The sequence below is a fragment of the Sander lucioperca genome, chromosome 22, assembly GCF_008315115.2.
Source record: "Sander lucioperca isolate FBNREF2018 chromosome 22, SLUC_FBN_1.2, whole genome shotgun sequence".
Lineage (NCBI taxonomy): Eukaryota > Metazoa > Chordata > Actinopteri > Perciformes > Percidae > Sander > Sander lucioperca.
In genome coordinates, this window is record NC_050194.1 from 28822939 (window position 1) to 28843126 (window position 20188).

Consider the following 20188-nt stretch of genomic DNA (forward strand, 5'->3'; position numbering starts at 1 on the left):
ATTGACTTTAGACCAGGTTTTTCTTGGTCAATGGTGCCATCACTTCCCACTGCCTCAAGATAGCAATACTCCCAGAATGCACCTGAACACACCTCCCTGTAAGACCAGCACGCCCAGAATGCACCTGAACACACCTCCCTGTAAGACCAGCACGCCCAGAATGCACCTGAACACACCACGCCCATGGGCCACAGATGGGCCCGGTGTCGGTCTTAAACTAGCAAAGACACTTGGGTCAGGCTTTGAGCCGCGCTGGGTACAAGACAGTACTCTAAGACTCTAGAGTCGCTACTCGCTCTGAAGCTTATCGCCGTCACTCTCTCACTTCTCCCTCGCTCTACCACACACTCCCCCCACACACACATGCCGGCTCGACACACACACCAACGCACAAGTATAAACACCAGGCCACTTACGTAGGCTACGGAGAAAGCTCTGTGTGGAGCCTCCACAAAACCATAAATCAAGCTTTACGCCTCTAAGCTCACAACCATGTTGACTGCTCTGCTGATGTATGTAGAACTGAAGGAGTGTTCTCTCTGTCAGAAGTCACCGCTCTGTAAATGGGAGTCCTTGAGGATCAGTAGGTTGAGTCTGACGCCATGTACAGTATTTACCACATCACAATTTGTATCCTTTCCAAAAAAAGGAGTCTCCTCTGGCGGTGTCTTTTGACAGATGGTTTTGCCATCACAGGATGTTCAAAATTTACGAAACTAAACCATAGCATAAAAATTATCAAAGAAAACAGGTTACTGAGGGTAACCTACATAGCTGCCTTAAAACCTCAGAGGAGAGGTATGGAGAATATACAAACCTGTCATTTCCTCCACAGTGATCAGTTGGCATGGTAACAAAACATCAGATCAGGAATCCTACACAATTCAAACAAATGTTAACTTCTTTCAAAAGGTCTGTGACTCTCAGCTGTGTTGGCTGTCCGTGCAGTGGCTGAGAGATGATCAGGGTCCTTGTCCCTGCTGCGGTGCAGCTTGTCTCAGTAAAGCCTGGAAGTCAGGAGATAAGACCAGTTTGTGGTGGACGTTCCCCAACACCATCATGTCTCCAGTTCGGCCATCAGACAGACGCACAGACACCAGCTGCTGCAGAAGGAAGAGGGATAGATGGCTTCTATATTAACAGTGTCAGAGTGGCTAGGTTTTTCTAATCACATATTATTGGCAGACATAACCTGGTATTGCAATAGTTAAGTGTTCAATTAAAAAAAAAAAAAAAGTCCAGTAGACTGCATTTGGCAATACATTATATGTTACAATTATATAGTTTGGTATATTGTTCACCTAATTTTTGGAAAGATTTTTTTCCTAAAAAAATGAATTATTTTTTAAAATGATGTTAACATTTTTTAAATGAAAATGGAAATGTACTGTATATTCTTATTAGTAGGTCCACACGGAATCTGTAAACGCAGAACTTGGCAGATTTACCGCAGTTAAAAAAAAAAAATATTAAAAAAGCTCTGAATTAGAGGTGTTGAAATTAATCAAATAATAGATGCATGGAATCGTGGACATGGACGATGCTGCCATCGATAATCGGCCGGGCCATAATCGATTATTTCTGTTTATAATTTAATGTAGGCCTAACAACCTTTCTGTTTACATATTCTGGTATGTTTTGCATATTCAGGAAGTGCCATGTGCTCAGTGCTGTAGTTTTAATATCCAGTTTATTTAGTATCAGAGCACTGCAGAATGTTTGGTTTTTGAAGCTTGAAAAGCTATGAATTAAATATCCTATATGTCTTTAATAGAAACATGGATTTGACGCATCGTGACGCATCGTGATGCATCGAGATATCGAATCGAAGACATGATAATCATAATCGAATCGGGAGATCAGTGAAGATCACACCTCTACTCTGAATGTTAACATATCTCCACCCCCAGCAGGAAACAAAACCTGAAGATTCCGTTTGGGTCTGTTTATGAAACATGCTGTGATATATTTGACACACTTGGTTCAGAATTTAGATAAGTGCAGTCTCTTCCACATCAGTCACGACAAAGAGTAAAAAAAAAGGGTTACTTATATGCTGTCCTCCTACAAAATATTACAATTAGCTTCAACTTAAAAAGATTAATCTATTGCAGATAATTGTAAACTTTATTGTAAACTTTATTTTTTGGAGATTATGATTTAACTGAAATTCCAACTCTACTGGGAAGATATGTCTACAAGACAATTTTTTTGTCGTGCGTCTGATAACGGGACCGTCAATTAAACAATCCCTCCAGAAAAACGTGATTATGCGATCCCGTAATTCAATGCATAATCAGCCAAAGTCTGCATATTTATGCGGGGGCTGCATTTTTTCAAATACGCCGCACTTTCGCCGCATAAATTGCTGATTTCTGCGCAAAATATGCGGGGCTTGCATGATTTCATAATCCCCGCATTTTCGTTGCAAAAAAGTCACATATATCTTAGCAGAAAGTTGAAAAATGTTGCGTTTACTTCACACAAGAGCAGCCATTTTCCCGTTGCCATGGGAACGTTATGAAGTGACGTAATTACGCGACGTGAACATCATCGAAAAGCTGCAAACCCCGCAATGAAGCCATGATGAAACCGCAATTTTTGCAAGTTCCCGTAATTTCATCGCATAAAATTGCATAAATATCCCGCATATTCCATCGCATTTTTTAAGAAAATGTGCCACATAATCAAGGATTTTTGCCCGCAACAATCCTCCGCACTTTTCTGGAAGGACTGATTAAACATTCTATAGAAATCCTTCCAACAAGACAAATACTTTTATGATGGGGATTGAAAAATGATCCAAAATCTAATTTTGGTAGTGAGGATGAGGGTGCCATGATGCATTTATTTTTTTGCATCGTTTTTGTGTATTGTGTATGGCAACAATAATATTTGGTGATTGAAGAAGCCGAAGCTCTAGTAGTCTTAAATACTGTTGTATAATGGGCTAAAATGATCATTTTTGATGTGAAGACAAAAGAAAGTTGAACCTTTGTGTTTGCTTGGCACTATCTGACTCCAGAGGGCACATGTTTAGAACCCAAGTCTTTACACACTCTGATATGATTGTTTATTAAGAAGTGAGGGTTTGGTATGGGTTTAACATCTATTGATTTTCCAAACAGTGTATCTAAACCTAAATAAAGAAGTTGATTTTAGAAGTTTATTTTGGGCGCCTGGGTAGCTCAGTTGGTAGAGCGCGCACCCATATATAGAGGTTCACTCCTCGACGCAGTGGGCCCAGTCCGCCCTTTGCTGCATGTCATTCCCCCCCCCTCTCTCTCTCCTTTTATGTCTAAGCTGTCCTATAAAATAAAGGCTTAACATGGCCAAAAATTATCTTTAAAAAAGATTCATATTTATTCAACACAGAAATTGAGTTTGAGTCAATACCCATCTTTACCTATTTTTTGAATGACACTCATCTCCCATGTACTTTCCTATCACCCAATAAGGACACACCCCTGAGAGCATAAAGTCAGGCTCAGGTATTGTCTCTTCATTTGAACCCTGATGAAAACCTGCCATGGTCAAAACCATCCATTAAAAAAACCCATAAGGCTTTTTATCAAAATGTCACATACTCCTACCACTCTATGTGTGACTGCCTATAGTTTGCTCTTTTGAACAAGCATAGACATGTTTGAGTGAAGCCCAGTTCAGACCAAAGAGTCGTGACGAGACAACACCGTTTTAGAACGTTGAGGGGAAAAGTGTCAGCGGTCTGAACCGGCCCGTCTCAGCTCGACTCAAACCAGCTGATGTCGTCACTGCGACTCAGCTGGTCAAGTCGCCAGAGGCTGGTTGTAGCTCAACGACCGCCCGTGAGCACGGTGATGTGGCCAAGCGAGCTAGAGAGTGACTGGAGAGAGGGAGCGGCGTTAGAACAAAGCAGTGAATCGGAGAAATAAAACATTGTTTTGCCGATTCATCACTAATAGAAATGCAACTGTAGCAAGCATATCACTACGTGTTAAAGTCGGAAGTTACAATTACAAAGAGGAACTAGAACTGCAAGCAGTTATGACGGGGTCCAAGCCTCCGATGCCAGTCGCCCCCGATGACCAGGGAAGCAGCGCCACTCGCCCCCGATGACCCGGGGAGCTGCGCCAAAGTGGGACCTAAAGCATTACATGGGGGGGCAAACATTGGTGAATATCGAGAGGTTTGATCCGCAAGGTCTGCGGTACGGTGTGAGCCGCGACGTCTGCGGTACATTGCTGTTGCAAATGTAGTGGTTAACAGTTCATCTCCATGCATACACAGACTACCTTTAACAATTCTCTACAATAAACAAACTTCTTAACCCCCCTGACCACAGGGGACAGCAGAGAGAAATGAGAGAGTGACCGAGAGGGTGGAAGGGGGAGGCAGGTGTGGTGGTTGAAGGAGCAGGGGAGGTGGTCACGTTGTTGTAAATGGTGCTCACAGGCGCACACCCTTTAAAAAAAAAGTAGTCAAAAATGGATCGCATTTCTGAACCTTAGGAAATGGACAGCGGCCGACGCGAACACACACGCCTATTAACTTGATAATTTAGCCGTAAAGTAGGTTTCATCTCAGGACAGCGCCACTTCTCGCAGATACTGATAGCATTGGAGATGAAAAGTTTAACTGACACGTAACCGCGATCAGCTTCGTGGGAAATTAAGAATTAATGACACCAACATAACCAATCACACTATGACAGACGCTCCACTTAGCACCAACTGCAATGTTTAATTGCACGGTATCGCCGCCTATGAATGGTGTTGATTTTGGATTGAAAACGTGAGAGAAAAGAGTTGCATTTGTCCACTGTGAAGGTTGTAGAAACTTTGTCAGGCAGGTTAAGAAGATTGTTTATTGTAAAAAACCAGCGGAGCATGCAAAAGCAAACACCAAAACGTAACGGTAAGAGGCAAACGTCAGTAAATATTGAGAAGTGTGAGCTGCAAGGTCTGTGGTACATTCCCATTGCAAATATTCCATTAACATCGATTGAGTAAAAGGGCCAAAACTGGTCTACGTTGATTATCGTGCCCCCTAACGGCCGATCTTCGCCAAATTTGGTACCGAGCCTCAAAGCGGCATGCCAAACGAGCAACACAAGTTTCGTGTTGATTGCATTTACTGTGGAAGAGATATTGCAATTGGAAATTTCCCATTTAAATGCATGCAAGTTATTGGCCAAAACAAATAAACGTTGCTTATAGCGCCCCCTAATGGCCGATCTTCACCAAAATTGGTACAGAGCCTCAGAGCGGCATGCCGAACGAGCACCACAACTCTGACGAGTCTGATTCAAGGAACACGTCGATGTCAGTTTTTTTAATGTGCGATGTATAATGTGGGAGTTAAAGGCAAAAAAACATTATAGCGCCACCTAGTGGTCCACATGTGTGATTTTTGGTAGGTGTGGTCCAGGGCCCATTGTCCATCTACACTGTAAATTTAAAGTTGTTCACATTAGTGTAAATGGTGAATCTATACTTGGGTCCCATAGGCCACGCCCACTTTGAACCCTCAGTACCCCACTCGAGGTTTGGCCTCAGGAGTGGACCTAGATTGTACCCATGGATTTTGTAAAAATCGGATGAGCCGTTCATGAGATATAAACGTTTTGTACTTGTAGCGCCCCCAGTGACCAATTTTCGTAAAACGCGTGGGGGACCACCAACTGGTTAAGTTTGGCGTTGATACCATTTATTTTGGCTGAGATATGGCAAAATTGGTGTTTTCATAGTTAGCTACACAAATTTGTTCGTTCGTAATATGCGCAATTTTTATCCTATAAAAATTATTTTTATTAACTTTTTGTCAGGTAGGTCTGGAGATGCTACGATCCAAGATTCGTGCAGATCGGTCGCACGGTCTAGGAGGAGATCGATTTGATAAATCACGATTTTTCACGCATAAAAGTCCTAGTTTTTAAATGTCCGGTGTACGGTGTGGGAGTTATAGGGACAAACGCGTTTTTTCTGCTATAGCGCCACTTTGTGGTGGAAGTGGGTCAATTGTTGCGCCTGAGGTCCTTGCGAAGTTTCATACCAGTCCTGAAAACGGCAACCCCCCACCATGTACGGTTTAGGCGGAGAAGAATAATGGAAAAAAAAAAAAAATCAGTAGAAAAACAATAGGGTTCCACAGCTCCGCTGGAGATGTGAACCGCGTTGCCTTGCATACGCGGTTCCCATGACCCCTCGGGCTTGGACCCCTAATTACAAAGAGTCGTCGCTATGGAGATGATGTACTGTGCATCCATGGTCACAGATGTTCTCATAATAATTGACTTTGAGTGAACAGTTTACTCTGCCTCTTATAATGTTATGTATACTATGTTATTATGTTCCTCTCCGGGAACCATCACCTTATCGTGGTGGAGAGGTTTGTGTGTCCCTATGAACCTGAGGGCTGTGTTGTCTGGAGCTTGGTGCTCCTGGTAGGGTCTCCCTTGGCAAAGTGGTTTCAGGTGAGGGGCCAGACAAAGAATGGTTCATAAACCCCTATGAGTCATCGAGGAAGAGGTGAAATTACCCTGCCTGGAAGAAAGCCCGGGGCCCCCGTCTGGAGCCAGGCCCAGATGGAGGGCTCGTCAGCGAGCACCTGGTGGCTGGGTTTGCTACGGAGCCCGGTCGGGCACAGCCCGAAAAAGCTACGTGGCACCTCTCTCTCCAACCCATGGGCCCACCACCTGTGGGAGGAACCCACAAGCTGGGGGCGGGTGCGCTGCCACACGGGTGGCGGTGAAGGTCAGGGGCCTCGACGGACCAGACCCGGGCGGCAGAAGCTGGCTCTGGGGACGTGGAACGTCACCTCTCTGTGGGGGAAGGACTGGTGGGGCTTACCTCTACGCACAGTCTCGGTTCTGGAACCATACTCCTGGATAGGGGTTGGACTCTTTTCTTCTCTGGAGTTGCCCAGGGTGTGAGGCGCTGGGCGGGTGTGGGGATACTCACAAGCCCCCGGCTGAGCGCCGCTACGTTGGAGTTCACCCCGGTGGACGAGAGGGTCGCCTCCCTACGCCTGCGGGTTGTGGGGGGGGAAAACTCTGACTGTTGTTTGTGCATATGCACCAAACAAGAGTTCGGAGTATTCGGCCTTCTTGGAGACCTTGAATGGAGTCCTGTATGGGGCTCCAGTGGGGAACTCCATAGTTCTGCTGGGGGACTTCAACGCGCATGTGGGCAATGATGGAGATACATGGAGAGGCGTGATTGGGAGGAATGGCCTCCCTGATCTAAACCTGAGCGGTTGTTTGTTGTTGGACTTCTGTGCTAGTCATGGATTGTCTATAACGAACACCATGTTCGAACATAGGGATGCTCATAAGTGTACTTGGTACCAGAGCACCCTAGGCCAAAGGTCAATGATCGATTTTATAATCGTTTCATCTGATCTGAGGCCGTATGTTTTGGACACTCGGGTAAAGAGAGGGGCAGAGCTGTCAACCGATCACCATCTGGTGGTGAGACTCTGGACAGACCTGGTGAGCCCAAACGGGTAGCGCGGGTAAATTGGGAACGTCTGGAGGAGGCCCCTGTCCGACAGACTGTTAACTCACACCTCCGGGGGAGCTTTTCGTGCATAGCTGTGAAGGCTGGGGGCATTGAATCCGAGTGGACGATGTTCAAAGTTTCCCATGCTGAAGCTGTGGCGAGGAGCTATGGTTTTAGGGTCTTGGGTGCCTCAAGGGGCGGTAACCCACGAACACCGTGGCGGACACCGGTGGTCAGGGAAGCCGGCGGTGGAAGGAGCACTTTGAGGAACTCCTAAATCCAACTAATACGCCCTCTATGTCAGAGGCAGAGCTGGAGGATGATGGGGGATTGTCGTCAATTTCCCTGGTGGAAGTTGCTGAGGTAGTCAAACAACTCCACAGTGGCAAAGCCCCAGGGATTGATGAGATCCATCCAGAAATGCTTAAAGCTCTGGGTGTGGAGGGGCTGTCTTGGTTGACACGCCTCTTCAACATTGCATGGAAGTTTGGGACAGTACCTAAGGAGTGGCAGACAGGGGTGGTGGTTCCCCTGTTCAAAAAGGGGGAGCAGAGGGTGTGTGCCAATTACAGGGGTATCACACTTCTCAGGAGCGGGAGATTGGTCGGAGAATCGGCGCAGCAGGTGCGGTATTACATTCAATTTATCGCACCGTTGTGACGAAAAGAGAGCTGAGCCAGAAGGCAAAGCTCTCAATCTACCGGTCAATATTCGTTCCTACCCTCACCTATGGTCATGAAGGCTGGGTCATGACCGAAAGAACGAGATCCAGGGTACAAGCGGCAGAAATGGGTTTCTTCAGGAGGGTGGCTGGCGTCTCCCTTAGAGATAGGGTGAGAAGCTCAGTCATCCGTGAGGAGCTCGGAGTAGAGCCGCTACTCCTTCGCATTGAAAGGAGCCAGTTGAGTTGGTTTGGACATCTGGTAAGGATGCCCCCTGGGCGCCTCCCTAGGGAGGTGTTCCAGGCACGTCCAGCTGGGAGGAGGCCTCGGGGAAGACCCAGGACTAGGTGGAAGGATTATATCTCCAACCTGGCCTGGGAACGCCTCGGGATCCCCCAGTCGGAGCTGGTTAATGTGGCTCGGGAAAGTGAAGTTTGGGGTCTCCTGCTGGAGCTGCTGCCCCCGCGACCCGACCCCGGATAAGCGGACAAAGATGGATGGATGGATGGATGTTATTATATGACGCACGCACGCACGCACGCACACACTCTCTTACATGCAGGAAGGAGAATGCAGCGCCCTCAGAGACGTCCATGACAACGTGACCCAGCTTCAGCTCCACCTTTCCTGACTTCCTGATCTGCAGTTTACCCATAAATCCTTCTGGGAGTTGGGAAAGCACCGGGCAGCCCTCCTTCACCGCAGCCTCCTGAGGACAGGCAGAGATACACAATCTGTTAATAACTGGCTGAGACTAGCATGTTTGGATTAAAAAGATCAACAGTTGATATGTCGTACAGTACTAAATGTGTGTAAATTTGACTGAAATCTTTAGGCCAAAATAAATAGTGGGTGGTGATGGCGCAGTGGATATGACACATGCCTTTGGTGTGGGAGACCTGGGTTTGATTCCCACTGTGATACATCAACCAATGTGTCCCTGAGCAAGACACTAACCCCTAGTTGCTCCAGAGGCGTGCGGCCTCTGTAATGTCAAATAATAATGTATATGCAGAAAAGTTTGAAACAATGAGATAAATACACTTCTCTACTAACAGTCCTATCAAAACATTATGGGTATAAATGGCTCTGTTCTGGCACTTTGTGGCACAACCTTTTCACTAGTGCCGTTTGACCTTTTCTGCACCAGTTAGGTATTTTGGTGAATGGCTGTTAGTGAAAGGAGATGAGAGTACAGCTTGGCATCCAGCAGGACAATGCAGTTTAGTGTCAAATAACACAAACAAAATCCCATCCTCCATTAGTAATGGATTATTAAAGTGCTCATATTATGCTCATTTTCAGATTCATAATTGTATTTAGAGGTTGTATCAGAATAGGTTTACATGGTTTAATTATCAAAAAACACCATATTTTTGTTGTACTGCACATTGCTGCAGCTCCTCTTTTCACCCTGTGTGTTGAGCTCTCTGTTTTAGCTACAGAGTGAGACATCTCACTTCTGTTCCATCTTTGTTGGGAGTCGCACATGCTCAGTACCTAGGTAAGGACTACTAGCCAGTCAGAAGCAGAGTATGAGGGCGTGTCCTGACAGTACCTAGGTAAGGACTACTAGCCAGTCAGAAGCAGAGTATGAGGGCGTGTCCTGACAGTACCTAGGTAAGGACTACTAGCCAGTCAGAAGCAGAGTATGAGGGCGTGTCCTGACAGTACCTAGGTAAGGACTACTAGCCAGTCAGAAGCAGAGTATGAGGGCGTGTCCTGACAGTATCTAGGTAAGGACTACTAGCCAGTCAGAAGCAGAGTATGAGGGCGTGCCCTGACAGTACCTAGGTAAGGACTACTAGCCAGTCAGAAGCAGAGTATGAGGGCGTGCCCTGACAGTACCTAGGTAAGGACTACTAGCCAGTCAGAAGCAGAGTATGAGGGCGTGCCCTGACAGTACCTAGGTAAGGACTACTAGCCAGTCAGAAGCAGAGTATGAGGGCGTGCCACGCTAGCAGCTAGGTGATCATTATAACGTGTGTTCCAAAGTGACCACGTTTGTCTCTGAAGTAAAGGCTGGACTACAATAGAGCTGTTTGGAGCAGTTTGTGAACAGTGTTTTCTGTTGGAGATGGTAAGTCCCTTTGGGGTGGACTTTGGGCTTTCTCACGTTGTAAACCTATGACATGCACAAAAAAGATATATAATACAATAAAGGAAAGGGAAAAATCCAAAAAGCAAAATGTCTGCTGTGAAAAAGGTCCATTAAGTTTCCGAAAAGACAATGCAGTTCCAGGCTGGATTACAAAGCTTCTGGAAGGCCTATGATCACATAGAAGCCCGCTTTGGCAATGCCCAGGTGTTAGCTTTCATGCTAAACAAACATAATGATGCTAGCCTGAAGTGATGTGGCAATATAGATTGACATGGATTCATAATTATGGATTTAATGTACAAAGACACTGTAGTTTCAGGCTGGATCAAAAAGCTTCTGGAAGACCTACGATCGCATGGAAGGCCTAGTTGAAACGATGCATCTCTCTGCTTCTTAACAAAAAATGCATTGATCTGGAGATATTGAATATGACATAAAACGTGTAGTTTGCTGTTGTTACGACAGTGTCTTCCGCATGGGTTTTTAAGGCAGCAGCAGAAACCTCGGACACATACAGTATGTCTCAAAACCAGAGCAAGTAACGCCAGATTTATCTGCATGAAGAGATGCCACTAAGTAAATTCAGAGAGTACAACTCATCAGGGTTGACGCATTATTCAGGAAAAAGGCTTCCCAAGAGGGTTAGTAACGGCACAAAGCAGAAAAAGAGGGATGCATTGAATGCAGCAAAGTAAGCCAAAGTTATGTGCTCAATGTGCACAAGAACTCACTTGTGCTTGTAGATGTGAAGGCCTCTTGTCTTCAGGCTTGCCTTCCTTCTTGGTAGGTTTCTCTGCTGTAGATCCTTGAGGGGGGTCAACCTTCTGTCCAGACGCTCTGCCCGGCATACTGTCAGGTAACTGCATGAAGAAGAGCTCCTCTCTGCCAGACAGGCTGATATCCTGCAGCAGTTCTACCAAAGATGGCAGCTCTGATTTGGGCAGCTCTGTTCTGCTGTGGCCTGCTCTACTCTGAGCCCTACAGGACGGAGGTCTGAACAGAGGAGGGTTCTCTGCACCTGCCAACATGACAACCACAATTACTTCAACACAAGAACGGGCTGCAACAGATTACTTATTGATCATGCACGGACATGGAGCCTCGTGGCAGTACAGGCAGGAATGGAAGTCATTTTTTTAGTTGATATGTTCCATACACTTTCCATTCACACATGTCCACTATCTTATCTCTCACAATAGGTGGTCCATATAAACATTTGGCGTTCATTCGGTCTGCATGCAACAACACTGAGTGCTTATCATGCTGCTACACTGCTGCCTGCTTTCAGAAATAACTCCTTACATCCCCCAGCCTCCTCCAGTATTAGCATTTAGTCCTACGCAAATGTTGCATGTTTACTTAATATGTGTTCAATAAAAGTTGTGTATCTCAGACTCTGTCAGGGGGATTGTTAGCTCAGCGATAGTTTGTGTTAAAGCTCGCTCAGATTTGTTCCAGATCCAGAGCATCACATGAGTAGAGACACACGCCAAAATGAAATGCATAATGCTGAAATAGATGGTTAATACCTTAACGTGAGTGTCCTGAATGAAATGAGCTCTCTGTTTACAGGCATGTAATGTGACACTGTTAGTGGTGAGACAGTAGTGGTAGTAGCAGTAGTAGTCCGAGGTGGTTTTTCTCACATGTTGTAGTGGTTGTCAGTGTTCGACTCTTATTGAAGCTACTGGACTGACACAGAGGCAGCTGGATGGGTTTCAGCTTGTCATCATTCCTCAGCCCGGGATCATCTATGAACTGTAGGTGCAACATATAACATTAGTTATGACCAATGATGAGATGGGTGATGCTGAGACTCTATTCCTGAAAAACAGCAGCTTTCTGCTTGCAGATAAGACAGGAAACAGAAACATTAAACTCCTTAAAAAACAACTCTGTCCTCCAAGTCTAGAAATAGACATTATTGTATCAGTTGTGTCATGGTAAATCAGAGTGCTGTGATGCACAGTTAGGTGCAGCTTCTTAAATGTTAAGTAGCCTATGTGAAATAAGACCAGCCTTTCTAGAAAAGCACTCTTAAATAAAAGACTGAGAAAAAGCCAGCAGTTTTGGACCCCTGCTTTAGTTTTATGATATGATGTTAAAGTCAATATTCTCATATTAAAAGGTACACTGTGAAGGAATTCCTCCCATCTAGCGGTAAAATTGTATTTTGCATTCAAACGAATAGTGCTCTCTATCGCCCCGCTTTTTCAAATGCGTGTTGCAACTACGGTAGCCGTTATGTACCAAGAAGCTATGACAACATGTCTTCCAATTTACATTTTTTTGGCGATGAGGATTCCTTCTCCTGTGGCTCGGCATAAGTATGATCCTCCATTATGGACTAAAGTGCAGTGACAAGCGCCTCTCACTGATCTCCTTCTCCGTTTCAGCTGGTTTCAATGACGTGACGCTGACTCTGAACGAAAACGCGTTGTGGATTAACTAGACAGGTAGGCTAGTGCTTTGTCCCTCTCAGCGATTATAGTTTTTCAAAATGGAGGAACGACATGGAAGCCTCCTTGGACTTGCCCGTCCAATGTAAATACAGATAAGAAATCCTTTGCTTACGAGGATAAGTCAGATCATTGGCAGAGGTCATTTTACACCAATGAGGACATATTTATGAATGAAGACATTGATTTTAGCTAATATGATACTTAAAACACTACACAGTGTACCTTTAACAATGGATCAAATGACTATTTCTAATGTGAAAGGTGTCACTCGTAGCCAGATATTTTTCTTATGAGTGCGTAGACAACAGACCAGAGCTACGAGGAGGGTTAATATATTGGACTTGCAATGATAGGGTCCTTGCTGAACTGCAGCAGAGGGATAGTAACACAAAGAGGGAATTTTGTACAAAAAGACTAGTCTCGCTTTGCCAGACCCTCCTCCAAAGTGTGCTGAAGGAGGGTCTGGCTAGTCCACACAGCATTCTGGGATGGGAGGAAAACGTGCTCTGGTTTATTGGCATTTCTTTAAACCAATCAGAATCATCATGGGCGGTGCTAAACTCCGCACGGAGCCGCTGCAAAATAGTTGTACGAGAGAAAACTCAGATTGATCAGATAGTCTAGCTAGCTGTCTGGATTTACCCTGCAGAGATCTGAGGAGCAGTTAACCATAGTCCTCACAAATCCACCAGAGGTTAGAACACCAACACAAAGAAAGAGGAAGGAAACAGAAAATTCATGCATCCGGTAGAATTTCCTGCAGCACCGGAGCAATCCCAGAAGTGGAACGCGAAGAATATAGACTACAAAAAGACTAACTGTGAAATACCTACTTGATTTGCCTAAATCAGACTGCTGAAGCTGCATACAAACTTCAGGAGTAATAATGACTAGTGTTGTCAAACGATTAAAATATTTAATCGCGATTAATCGTATTAATGTCATAGTTAACTCGCAATTAATCGCAATTTATCACACATTTTTATCTATTCTAAATGTCCCTTGATTTCTTTTTTTCCCATTATTTTTTCTCATTTTAATGCTCTTATCAACATGGAAAAGTGGATCGGTTTGCTTTGTGCAAATGTTTTTTTTATTGAAAACAACACTGCCATACTGTAGTGTTCAATTTCACACCAACATACTCACTTGGAGCAAATAATCTCTCACTCAATGTCACGGCTTTGATGATGTTCTTGGCCATCAAGTGGTATTTCAGACTGGACGTGCTGCGATGATAGCTTAGTTCACAACGACCAAACACACAGATCACTTTGGTCTTGTCAATGGAACAATTTGTTTTTAAAAGTCAACTTTCCATTCAGAATCTTATTGGCATCCATTTCGGTGTCTCGTGCTCGCCATCCACTCAAACCGTAACGTTAGCCTACTACTCTTTGGCCGGCTCGCGAGACCAAACGAGTGTGTGCGGCGTGCCTGTTGTTTAGTTTCCGGTCTAGCTAGATCCGGTGTGGTGTTGTAGTTTTTCTAACGTTACTAGTTGTTGCAACAGCATGTGAAAAAACTACAAAGTTTGCTAGGCCAAAAAGAACGTTAATCTCGCGATAAAAGAATTGACGCCATTAAAATGGGTTTGCGTTAACACCATTAATAACAAGTTTAACTGACAGCACTAAAAATTACAGAAAGAAAAATGATTATATGGGCACCTGACTGTTGTTTTAAGACAGCCTTGAGCAATTGTGAATGTATCCTCTTAAGGTACAGCAGCTAGCAGGAAATACTCACATCATCTCTCTGTAGTTTACTGAGTATCTCATCTTCATCCTCCTCCGAGTCTTTCCTTTCTTTCTTCACCAGTTTACACACAGGAGAGGTGGTGGAGTCATGCAGGTCTATAGCACCACGCAAGCCTGAACAGAGAGATGGGCTGATTGTGAAGGATGCTCAAATTCCACTGAAGAAAGGAAAAAGAAAGAAGCTGTGCACCTGTTTTGCGTATGGTGTCGGCAGGACCCTGCTCAAAGATGGAGTGAGACTGGATAGTCTGAGGCCTCTCTCTCCTCCTCCCTCTGTTCTCTCTCCTCCTCTCATCCCTCTCTCTTCTCTCCTTTTTTGGAGTCACACAGATCTCTTCCTTTAACCTGGGCAAGAATCAAATGTGATATTTATAATCACAATACACTACATACTAACAGCACACAATATGCAAAGTTTAAAACTCATTAATAAACAGGAGACTGGCATTATCTTATTGATGGCCACTCACTCATCTTTGCTTTTCCTCACAGCGTGGACATTTGGCTCATACGTTTTCTTCGGAAAAAAAGAAAACACAAAGAAATACAAAACATTGTTAATACCAAGTATTTCTTCACTGGGATTTAAAACAAAGGTGATGCAAATACATGAAATATTTAATATGCTATACATTTCTAGCTGCCAGATTCAATATGACTTATTTTGCGTGTTAATGAAGATAACGATAGTTCTTTCCAACGAGCAGAATACCTTTTTAATTGTGACCCTCCCATTAGCGCCTACATTAAAGCAGCCATCAGACCAAATGAGTTTCTAAAGACCCTAATGTTGACCCGGACCTTCCTGTGAAAGAAGGAAATGTGTTTTATCACCGTGTAAACAGTTCAACAATATTGTTTTAATTAGTGATAGACTGATTATTGGCCCTGGATGATGATCGGGGTGTTTTTTTGGCAGTTTGCAGATGATCTGTATCAGCATTTTATTTACCTGATAACTGATAAAGTTCATGTATTAAAAAGTGTTGTACTTTGGCTCGGCTACAGCTCTGTGTCTGTCCCTCTGCTTCAGTTTACTCCCAATTGATATTGGCCTTAAAAAAACATTATCGGTCGTTCCCTAGTTTTAATCCAGGATGAAAGAACTTAGTCTATATCCACGACGTTCCACTTCCAGGATGTTGTGGCTAAATGGTGCCGGAGATGTAGACTAGTGGAAAACCAGGATAAAATACAAAAAGTACATTTCAGCCAGCAATTAGTTTCAAGGAGCGCAGTTCATCTTGTTTAATCGGTGATGTCATATACCGACCAATATAAATATTTAGGTTTTACTTTGAATGAGCATGTGACCTTTATCTGTGTTTTAGGTTATTCAGCAGGTAGAGGGCTGGGATCAGCACTCAGCAAAGTCAAACTATGTCAGGATCTGTGATTCTGTACTCTGTCTTGTGTGTGTCACAGTGTGGCTTCAGATGATGCTTCTGGCATGAGCAATTTGATTGTTTTTAGGTGTGGACAAGCTTACACCAGTTTTAGAAATCAGTGGTGATGTAGAATGGGAACCTTACACCCACATCACCACTTTTTGCAGTGAAAGGTTTTTACAAGACTCCATTTCACATGTTGGAGACCTAAGAGAATAAGAAAAACAGTGTTGTGCTTTGTTCTACCTCCAGCAGGGATAGAAAACTAAAGAACATTTAGGGGTCTTCCCTCTAGCCTATTAAGCCCTGGTATTCATTAGTGTCTTCTGTAGGTCTCCACCTGTGATGCTGGATAACGCGTTACTTGTAACGCGTTACTCTAATCTGACCACTTTTTTCAGTAACGAGTAATCTAACGCGTTACTATTTCCAAACCAGTAATCAGATTAAAGTTACTTATCCAAGTCACTGTGCGTTACTATTTTTGTCATTTTCCTTAGTAAAAATATTGTTTTTGCTTTCTTCTTGCATCTCGGGGAGTGAAGTCACGTATGCGACGACAAGTCACGTTTTCAGCATGAGGACAGGTCATGTGTACCACGCAGCGACACAAACGTAAACAACAATGGAGGGAGGCGAGAGATGCGCGTTTTCTAGCTGGAAATACAGTCACTATTTTGAGCTTGTGTCAGCTAAAGATGGCAATATTAAGGTTCGTTGTACACTCTGCTGGTGGCGACAAAGTGCTGTCTAGCTACAAAAACACTACGTCAAATTTGAAGAAACATTTGGAGTCGCAGCACTGCAGTCCAACTTACAGAGCAAGTCCCACCAGGTGGTGCGAAGCAGAGAGCAGAAGGTCCCCCACCACCCAAACAACAAAAGCTGGACTTCGGTGCAAAACCAGTAAGTGGGGGAGAGTTGAAGTATTTGGTCGGGCAGTATGTTGTAGAGGAAATGCTGCCCTTAAACACGGTTGACTCGCCTTCGTTTCGTGCCATAATAAACTAGATCCCTACTACTGTCAATGCTGAGCTGCCTCACAGTAAACAGTCATTTTTATGTTGAGGCGGCGGGTGTTGTCAGCAGCTGCTGAATGTAACTAATAAAGTAACTTGTAATCTAACTTAGTTACTTTTAAAATCAAGTAATCTGTAAAGTAACTAAATTACTTTTAAAATCAAGTAATCTGTAAAGTAACTAAGTTACTTTTTCAAAGTAACTGTGGCAACACTGGTCTCCACCTGTTGCTTGTTTTGCCTCATTTTAAGTTCTGTTCTAGTTCTGTTCTGGTTAGTATATAGCCACAATGTTTCACTTCCGGGATTGCTCCATTGCCGCCGGAAATTCCACTGGATTTCTCTCTTTTCGGCCAGATGTCTGTTACCTTCCACTTTGTTTGTGATGAAATTTTAAAAAATTGGGTAAATCCAGACAGCTAGCTAGACTATCTGTCCAATCTGAGTTTTCTCTCACACAACTATTTTACAGCGGCTCCATGCGGAGCTTAGCACTGCCCATGATGATTATGATTGGTTTAAAGAAATGCCAATAAACCAGAGCACGTTTTTCTCCCATCCCAGAATGCTGTGTGGACTAGCCAGACCCTCCTCCGCTCCACAGCATGTGGATGGTCTGGCAAAGCGAGACTAGAAAGAACTAAACTATTTTGGCCTTGAAACAGGGTTCTCTGTGCATGTTCCAGTATGCAGCTAAATCAGGTGCCTCCTTCAACTATGGAGTAGTCTGCTTGGTGGTTTAACAGACTCTAAAACTGTATGCACTGTTACATCAACAAAATCTTAAGACATCTTTTTTAACATTGCTTTCACCTTAAGAGTTTTTACCTAACAATTACTTTATATTGTCTTTTTTATTATCTTTATCTTAATTTGTTGTATTTATCCGTGTTTTATTCTTTTTCATGTAAATCACACATATATGAATTGTGCAACAGACTTACTAAACACATGGTTTACTGATATGGTGCAGAAAACTACCCTTGAGCAGTAAGGGAGATTTCAAAGTTTGGTTTGGTTTGGAGTATATTATCCTATATTGCAGTGTAGAGTGTATGGGAATCCTGTGACGCAACATTAATTTAAGACTGTAGACATTTTGAATTAATTGGATTCTCTACTTCTTGTATGCATTTGTTAATTGTAATGTGAAGTTAACAGTTTTTGATGCCCAATCTATTAATGCTTTTATATCATACAGGAAAATGTCGTGTTTCCACGCCTTTGGCGTGTGCCATACATAGACTGTATATAAGAAGGTGCCATACAGTAGGCATACCTTTGATTTTTTGAAGACTCCCCCCAGTGTCAGGTCCCTGGTTCTGAGGGACGTCAGTCTTCCAGGTGGAGTGGGGGAGGACACACTCCTGACCCGCCCTGGGAGTCCTCTGCCCGCGGTTAAACTCAGCCCGGTCCCGCTGCTGAGACTGGAGGAGCCGGGGACACTTGCTGTATCCCCAGAGTCGGTCATTTTGTGCTATCTTTTAATAGGCTATACTATTTATTTAGTATCTGTAGTTAAGGGATTTCACGTAACAGAACACCCTGTTTTTACTGTGCACATAATCAATAACGTTACAGTTTTTGACCCATTGCGCTTCTATTTCGAAAGTAAAGCAGTCTTAGCGGAGTGATTTTACTGTAACGTAACGTTATTTCTTAATCTGTCCGTTACTCTTTCTCTCTGTCCAACAAAGAGATTTCGGAAACAGTTGATTAGCTAACACACGCAGTCTAAACTGCACTGGTCCATATAACGTTACATCAGACAACTTAACAACAACTTATTACCCTCCATTTTGTTCGCACTAACGCTATCGAAACAGACTGCGCCAGAATGCAGAACAACACTCACGAAGATAAACACGTTGTGTTAGAGCAAACCGATACCGTTGGTTATTATTAGTAAGTCTGACGTTAGGTATATTCGCTCTCGCTGCAGTGCACAGTAACGTTATCCTTCCTGAAGGCTGCATATAAACAGAGTTCATCTCTGACACATTCTCTCGGTCGTAACCCAGCGCAGTATCCTGGCGGTGGTTGCAGAAAAACATAAAAACGTTAACAATGTTCAACCGGTGACATTATTCTACCAGATCCGTTTTGCCACCTATTTAACGTGTCCACTTTAAAAGGATCTAGGAGGTTAATTTCCTTCCGTAGCTACTGCACTGCTATTGTTTTCCTTAAATGTACTACACGAGTGGAACCACAAGATGGCGGCGTTGGTCTGCTGTGTGTGAGAGAGATGAAGGGGTCGAACAAATTCTCAGCTCTTAATTACTTTTTTGTCAAAGTGGTGGTGTAACTTCGTACTTTGACTCAGGTAGTAATTTTAAGGTACGTGTGGGCTCACTTTACAAAGTTTCTTTTTTTTTTTAAAATGGTACAGAAGTAAAGGGAGGTTAATAATAATCTTTAGATGGTCCAGGTCTGCACACTATCTGCAAACTAACTACAACTCCAGCTGTGAGATAAATGGTGTAGAGGTGATTTCCCCCTTACATGTAGAGTAGAAGAAATAATTATATATATATATATATATATATATATATATATATATATATATATATATATATATATATATATATATATATATTTATTATTTCTGTACTGATTTACAAATTAACTATATTTTTTTAGTCTGCATTCTCTTGTTTTAAAACTTAAATAATTTATACTGTTTATTGATTCCCAGTGGGGAAATTACAATTTACACTCTGTTTGTTAGAAATCACTACACACAGGCCTGAAATACACACACATGCTCAGGACCTATTCATGCACAAATGGAGAGATGTCAAAGTGAGTGGGCTGCCAGTGCTGGACCAGCACCCTGAGCGGTTGGGGGGGGGTATGGTGCCTTGCTCAAGAGCACCTGGCAGTGCCCAGGAGGTGAACTGGCATCTCTCCAGCTACCAATCCACACTCTGTACTTTGGTCCGTACTGGGACTTGAACCAGCGACCCAACCCAAGTCCCTACAGACTGAGCTACTGCCACCCCCTTAAAGCACTTTTTTCAACTTCATGTTTTAAAAAGTGCTATTTAAAGCTATTAGTAGGCTAGTAGTAGTGCAATAATAACTACATAGATGCACTACTACTCAACAATCTATAAAATGGTATTGTATATAAAATAGCAAACAATGATTAGCTCTCCCTCAACCAGCCACATTGAAATCCAATGATAAAAAAATAATGCAATGCAAAGTAATGTCAGTAACATCAATCAACACTTACAGGGAGCACTCTGCTGTAAAATGTCTTTTTTATTTTTCAAACCTTAAATATGCTATATTGCTAATAATGCAGGA

General features: G+C 43.5%; 1 protein-coding gene across 2 annotated transcripts; it reads right to left on the reverse strand.

Annotated features, from left to right (window-relative positions):
• Positions 1–396: 396 nt before the first annotated feature.
• zgc:171971 (uncharacterized protein LOC569690 homolog) lies at positions 397–19129 on the reverse strand. 2 transcript variants are annotated; one of them, XM_031323952.2, is made up of 8 exons: positions 18153–19127; positions 14937–14983; positions 14657–14811; positions 14456–14580; positions 11891–12002; positions 10976–11262; positions 8700–8852; positions 397–1103 (listed from the first exon to the last, which is right to left on the reverse strand). In XM_031323952.2, the coding sequence occupies exons 1-8, from the start codon at positions 18342–18344 to the stop codon at positions 963–965; spliced, it is 1212 nt and encodes a 403-aa protein (XP_031179812.1). In that variant the 5' UTR covers positions 18345–19127; the 3' UTR covers positions 397–962. The 2 variants fall into 2 exon arrangements, with proteins under 2 accessions (XP_031179812.1, XP_031179813.1); XM_031323953.2 differs by lacking the exon at positions 397–1103 and adding an exon at positions 3298–3524 and having other exon boundaries at positions 18153–19129.
• Between the last annotated feature and the right edge of the window lie 1059 nt (positions 19130–20188).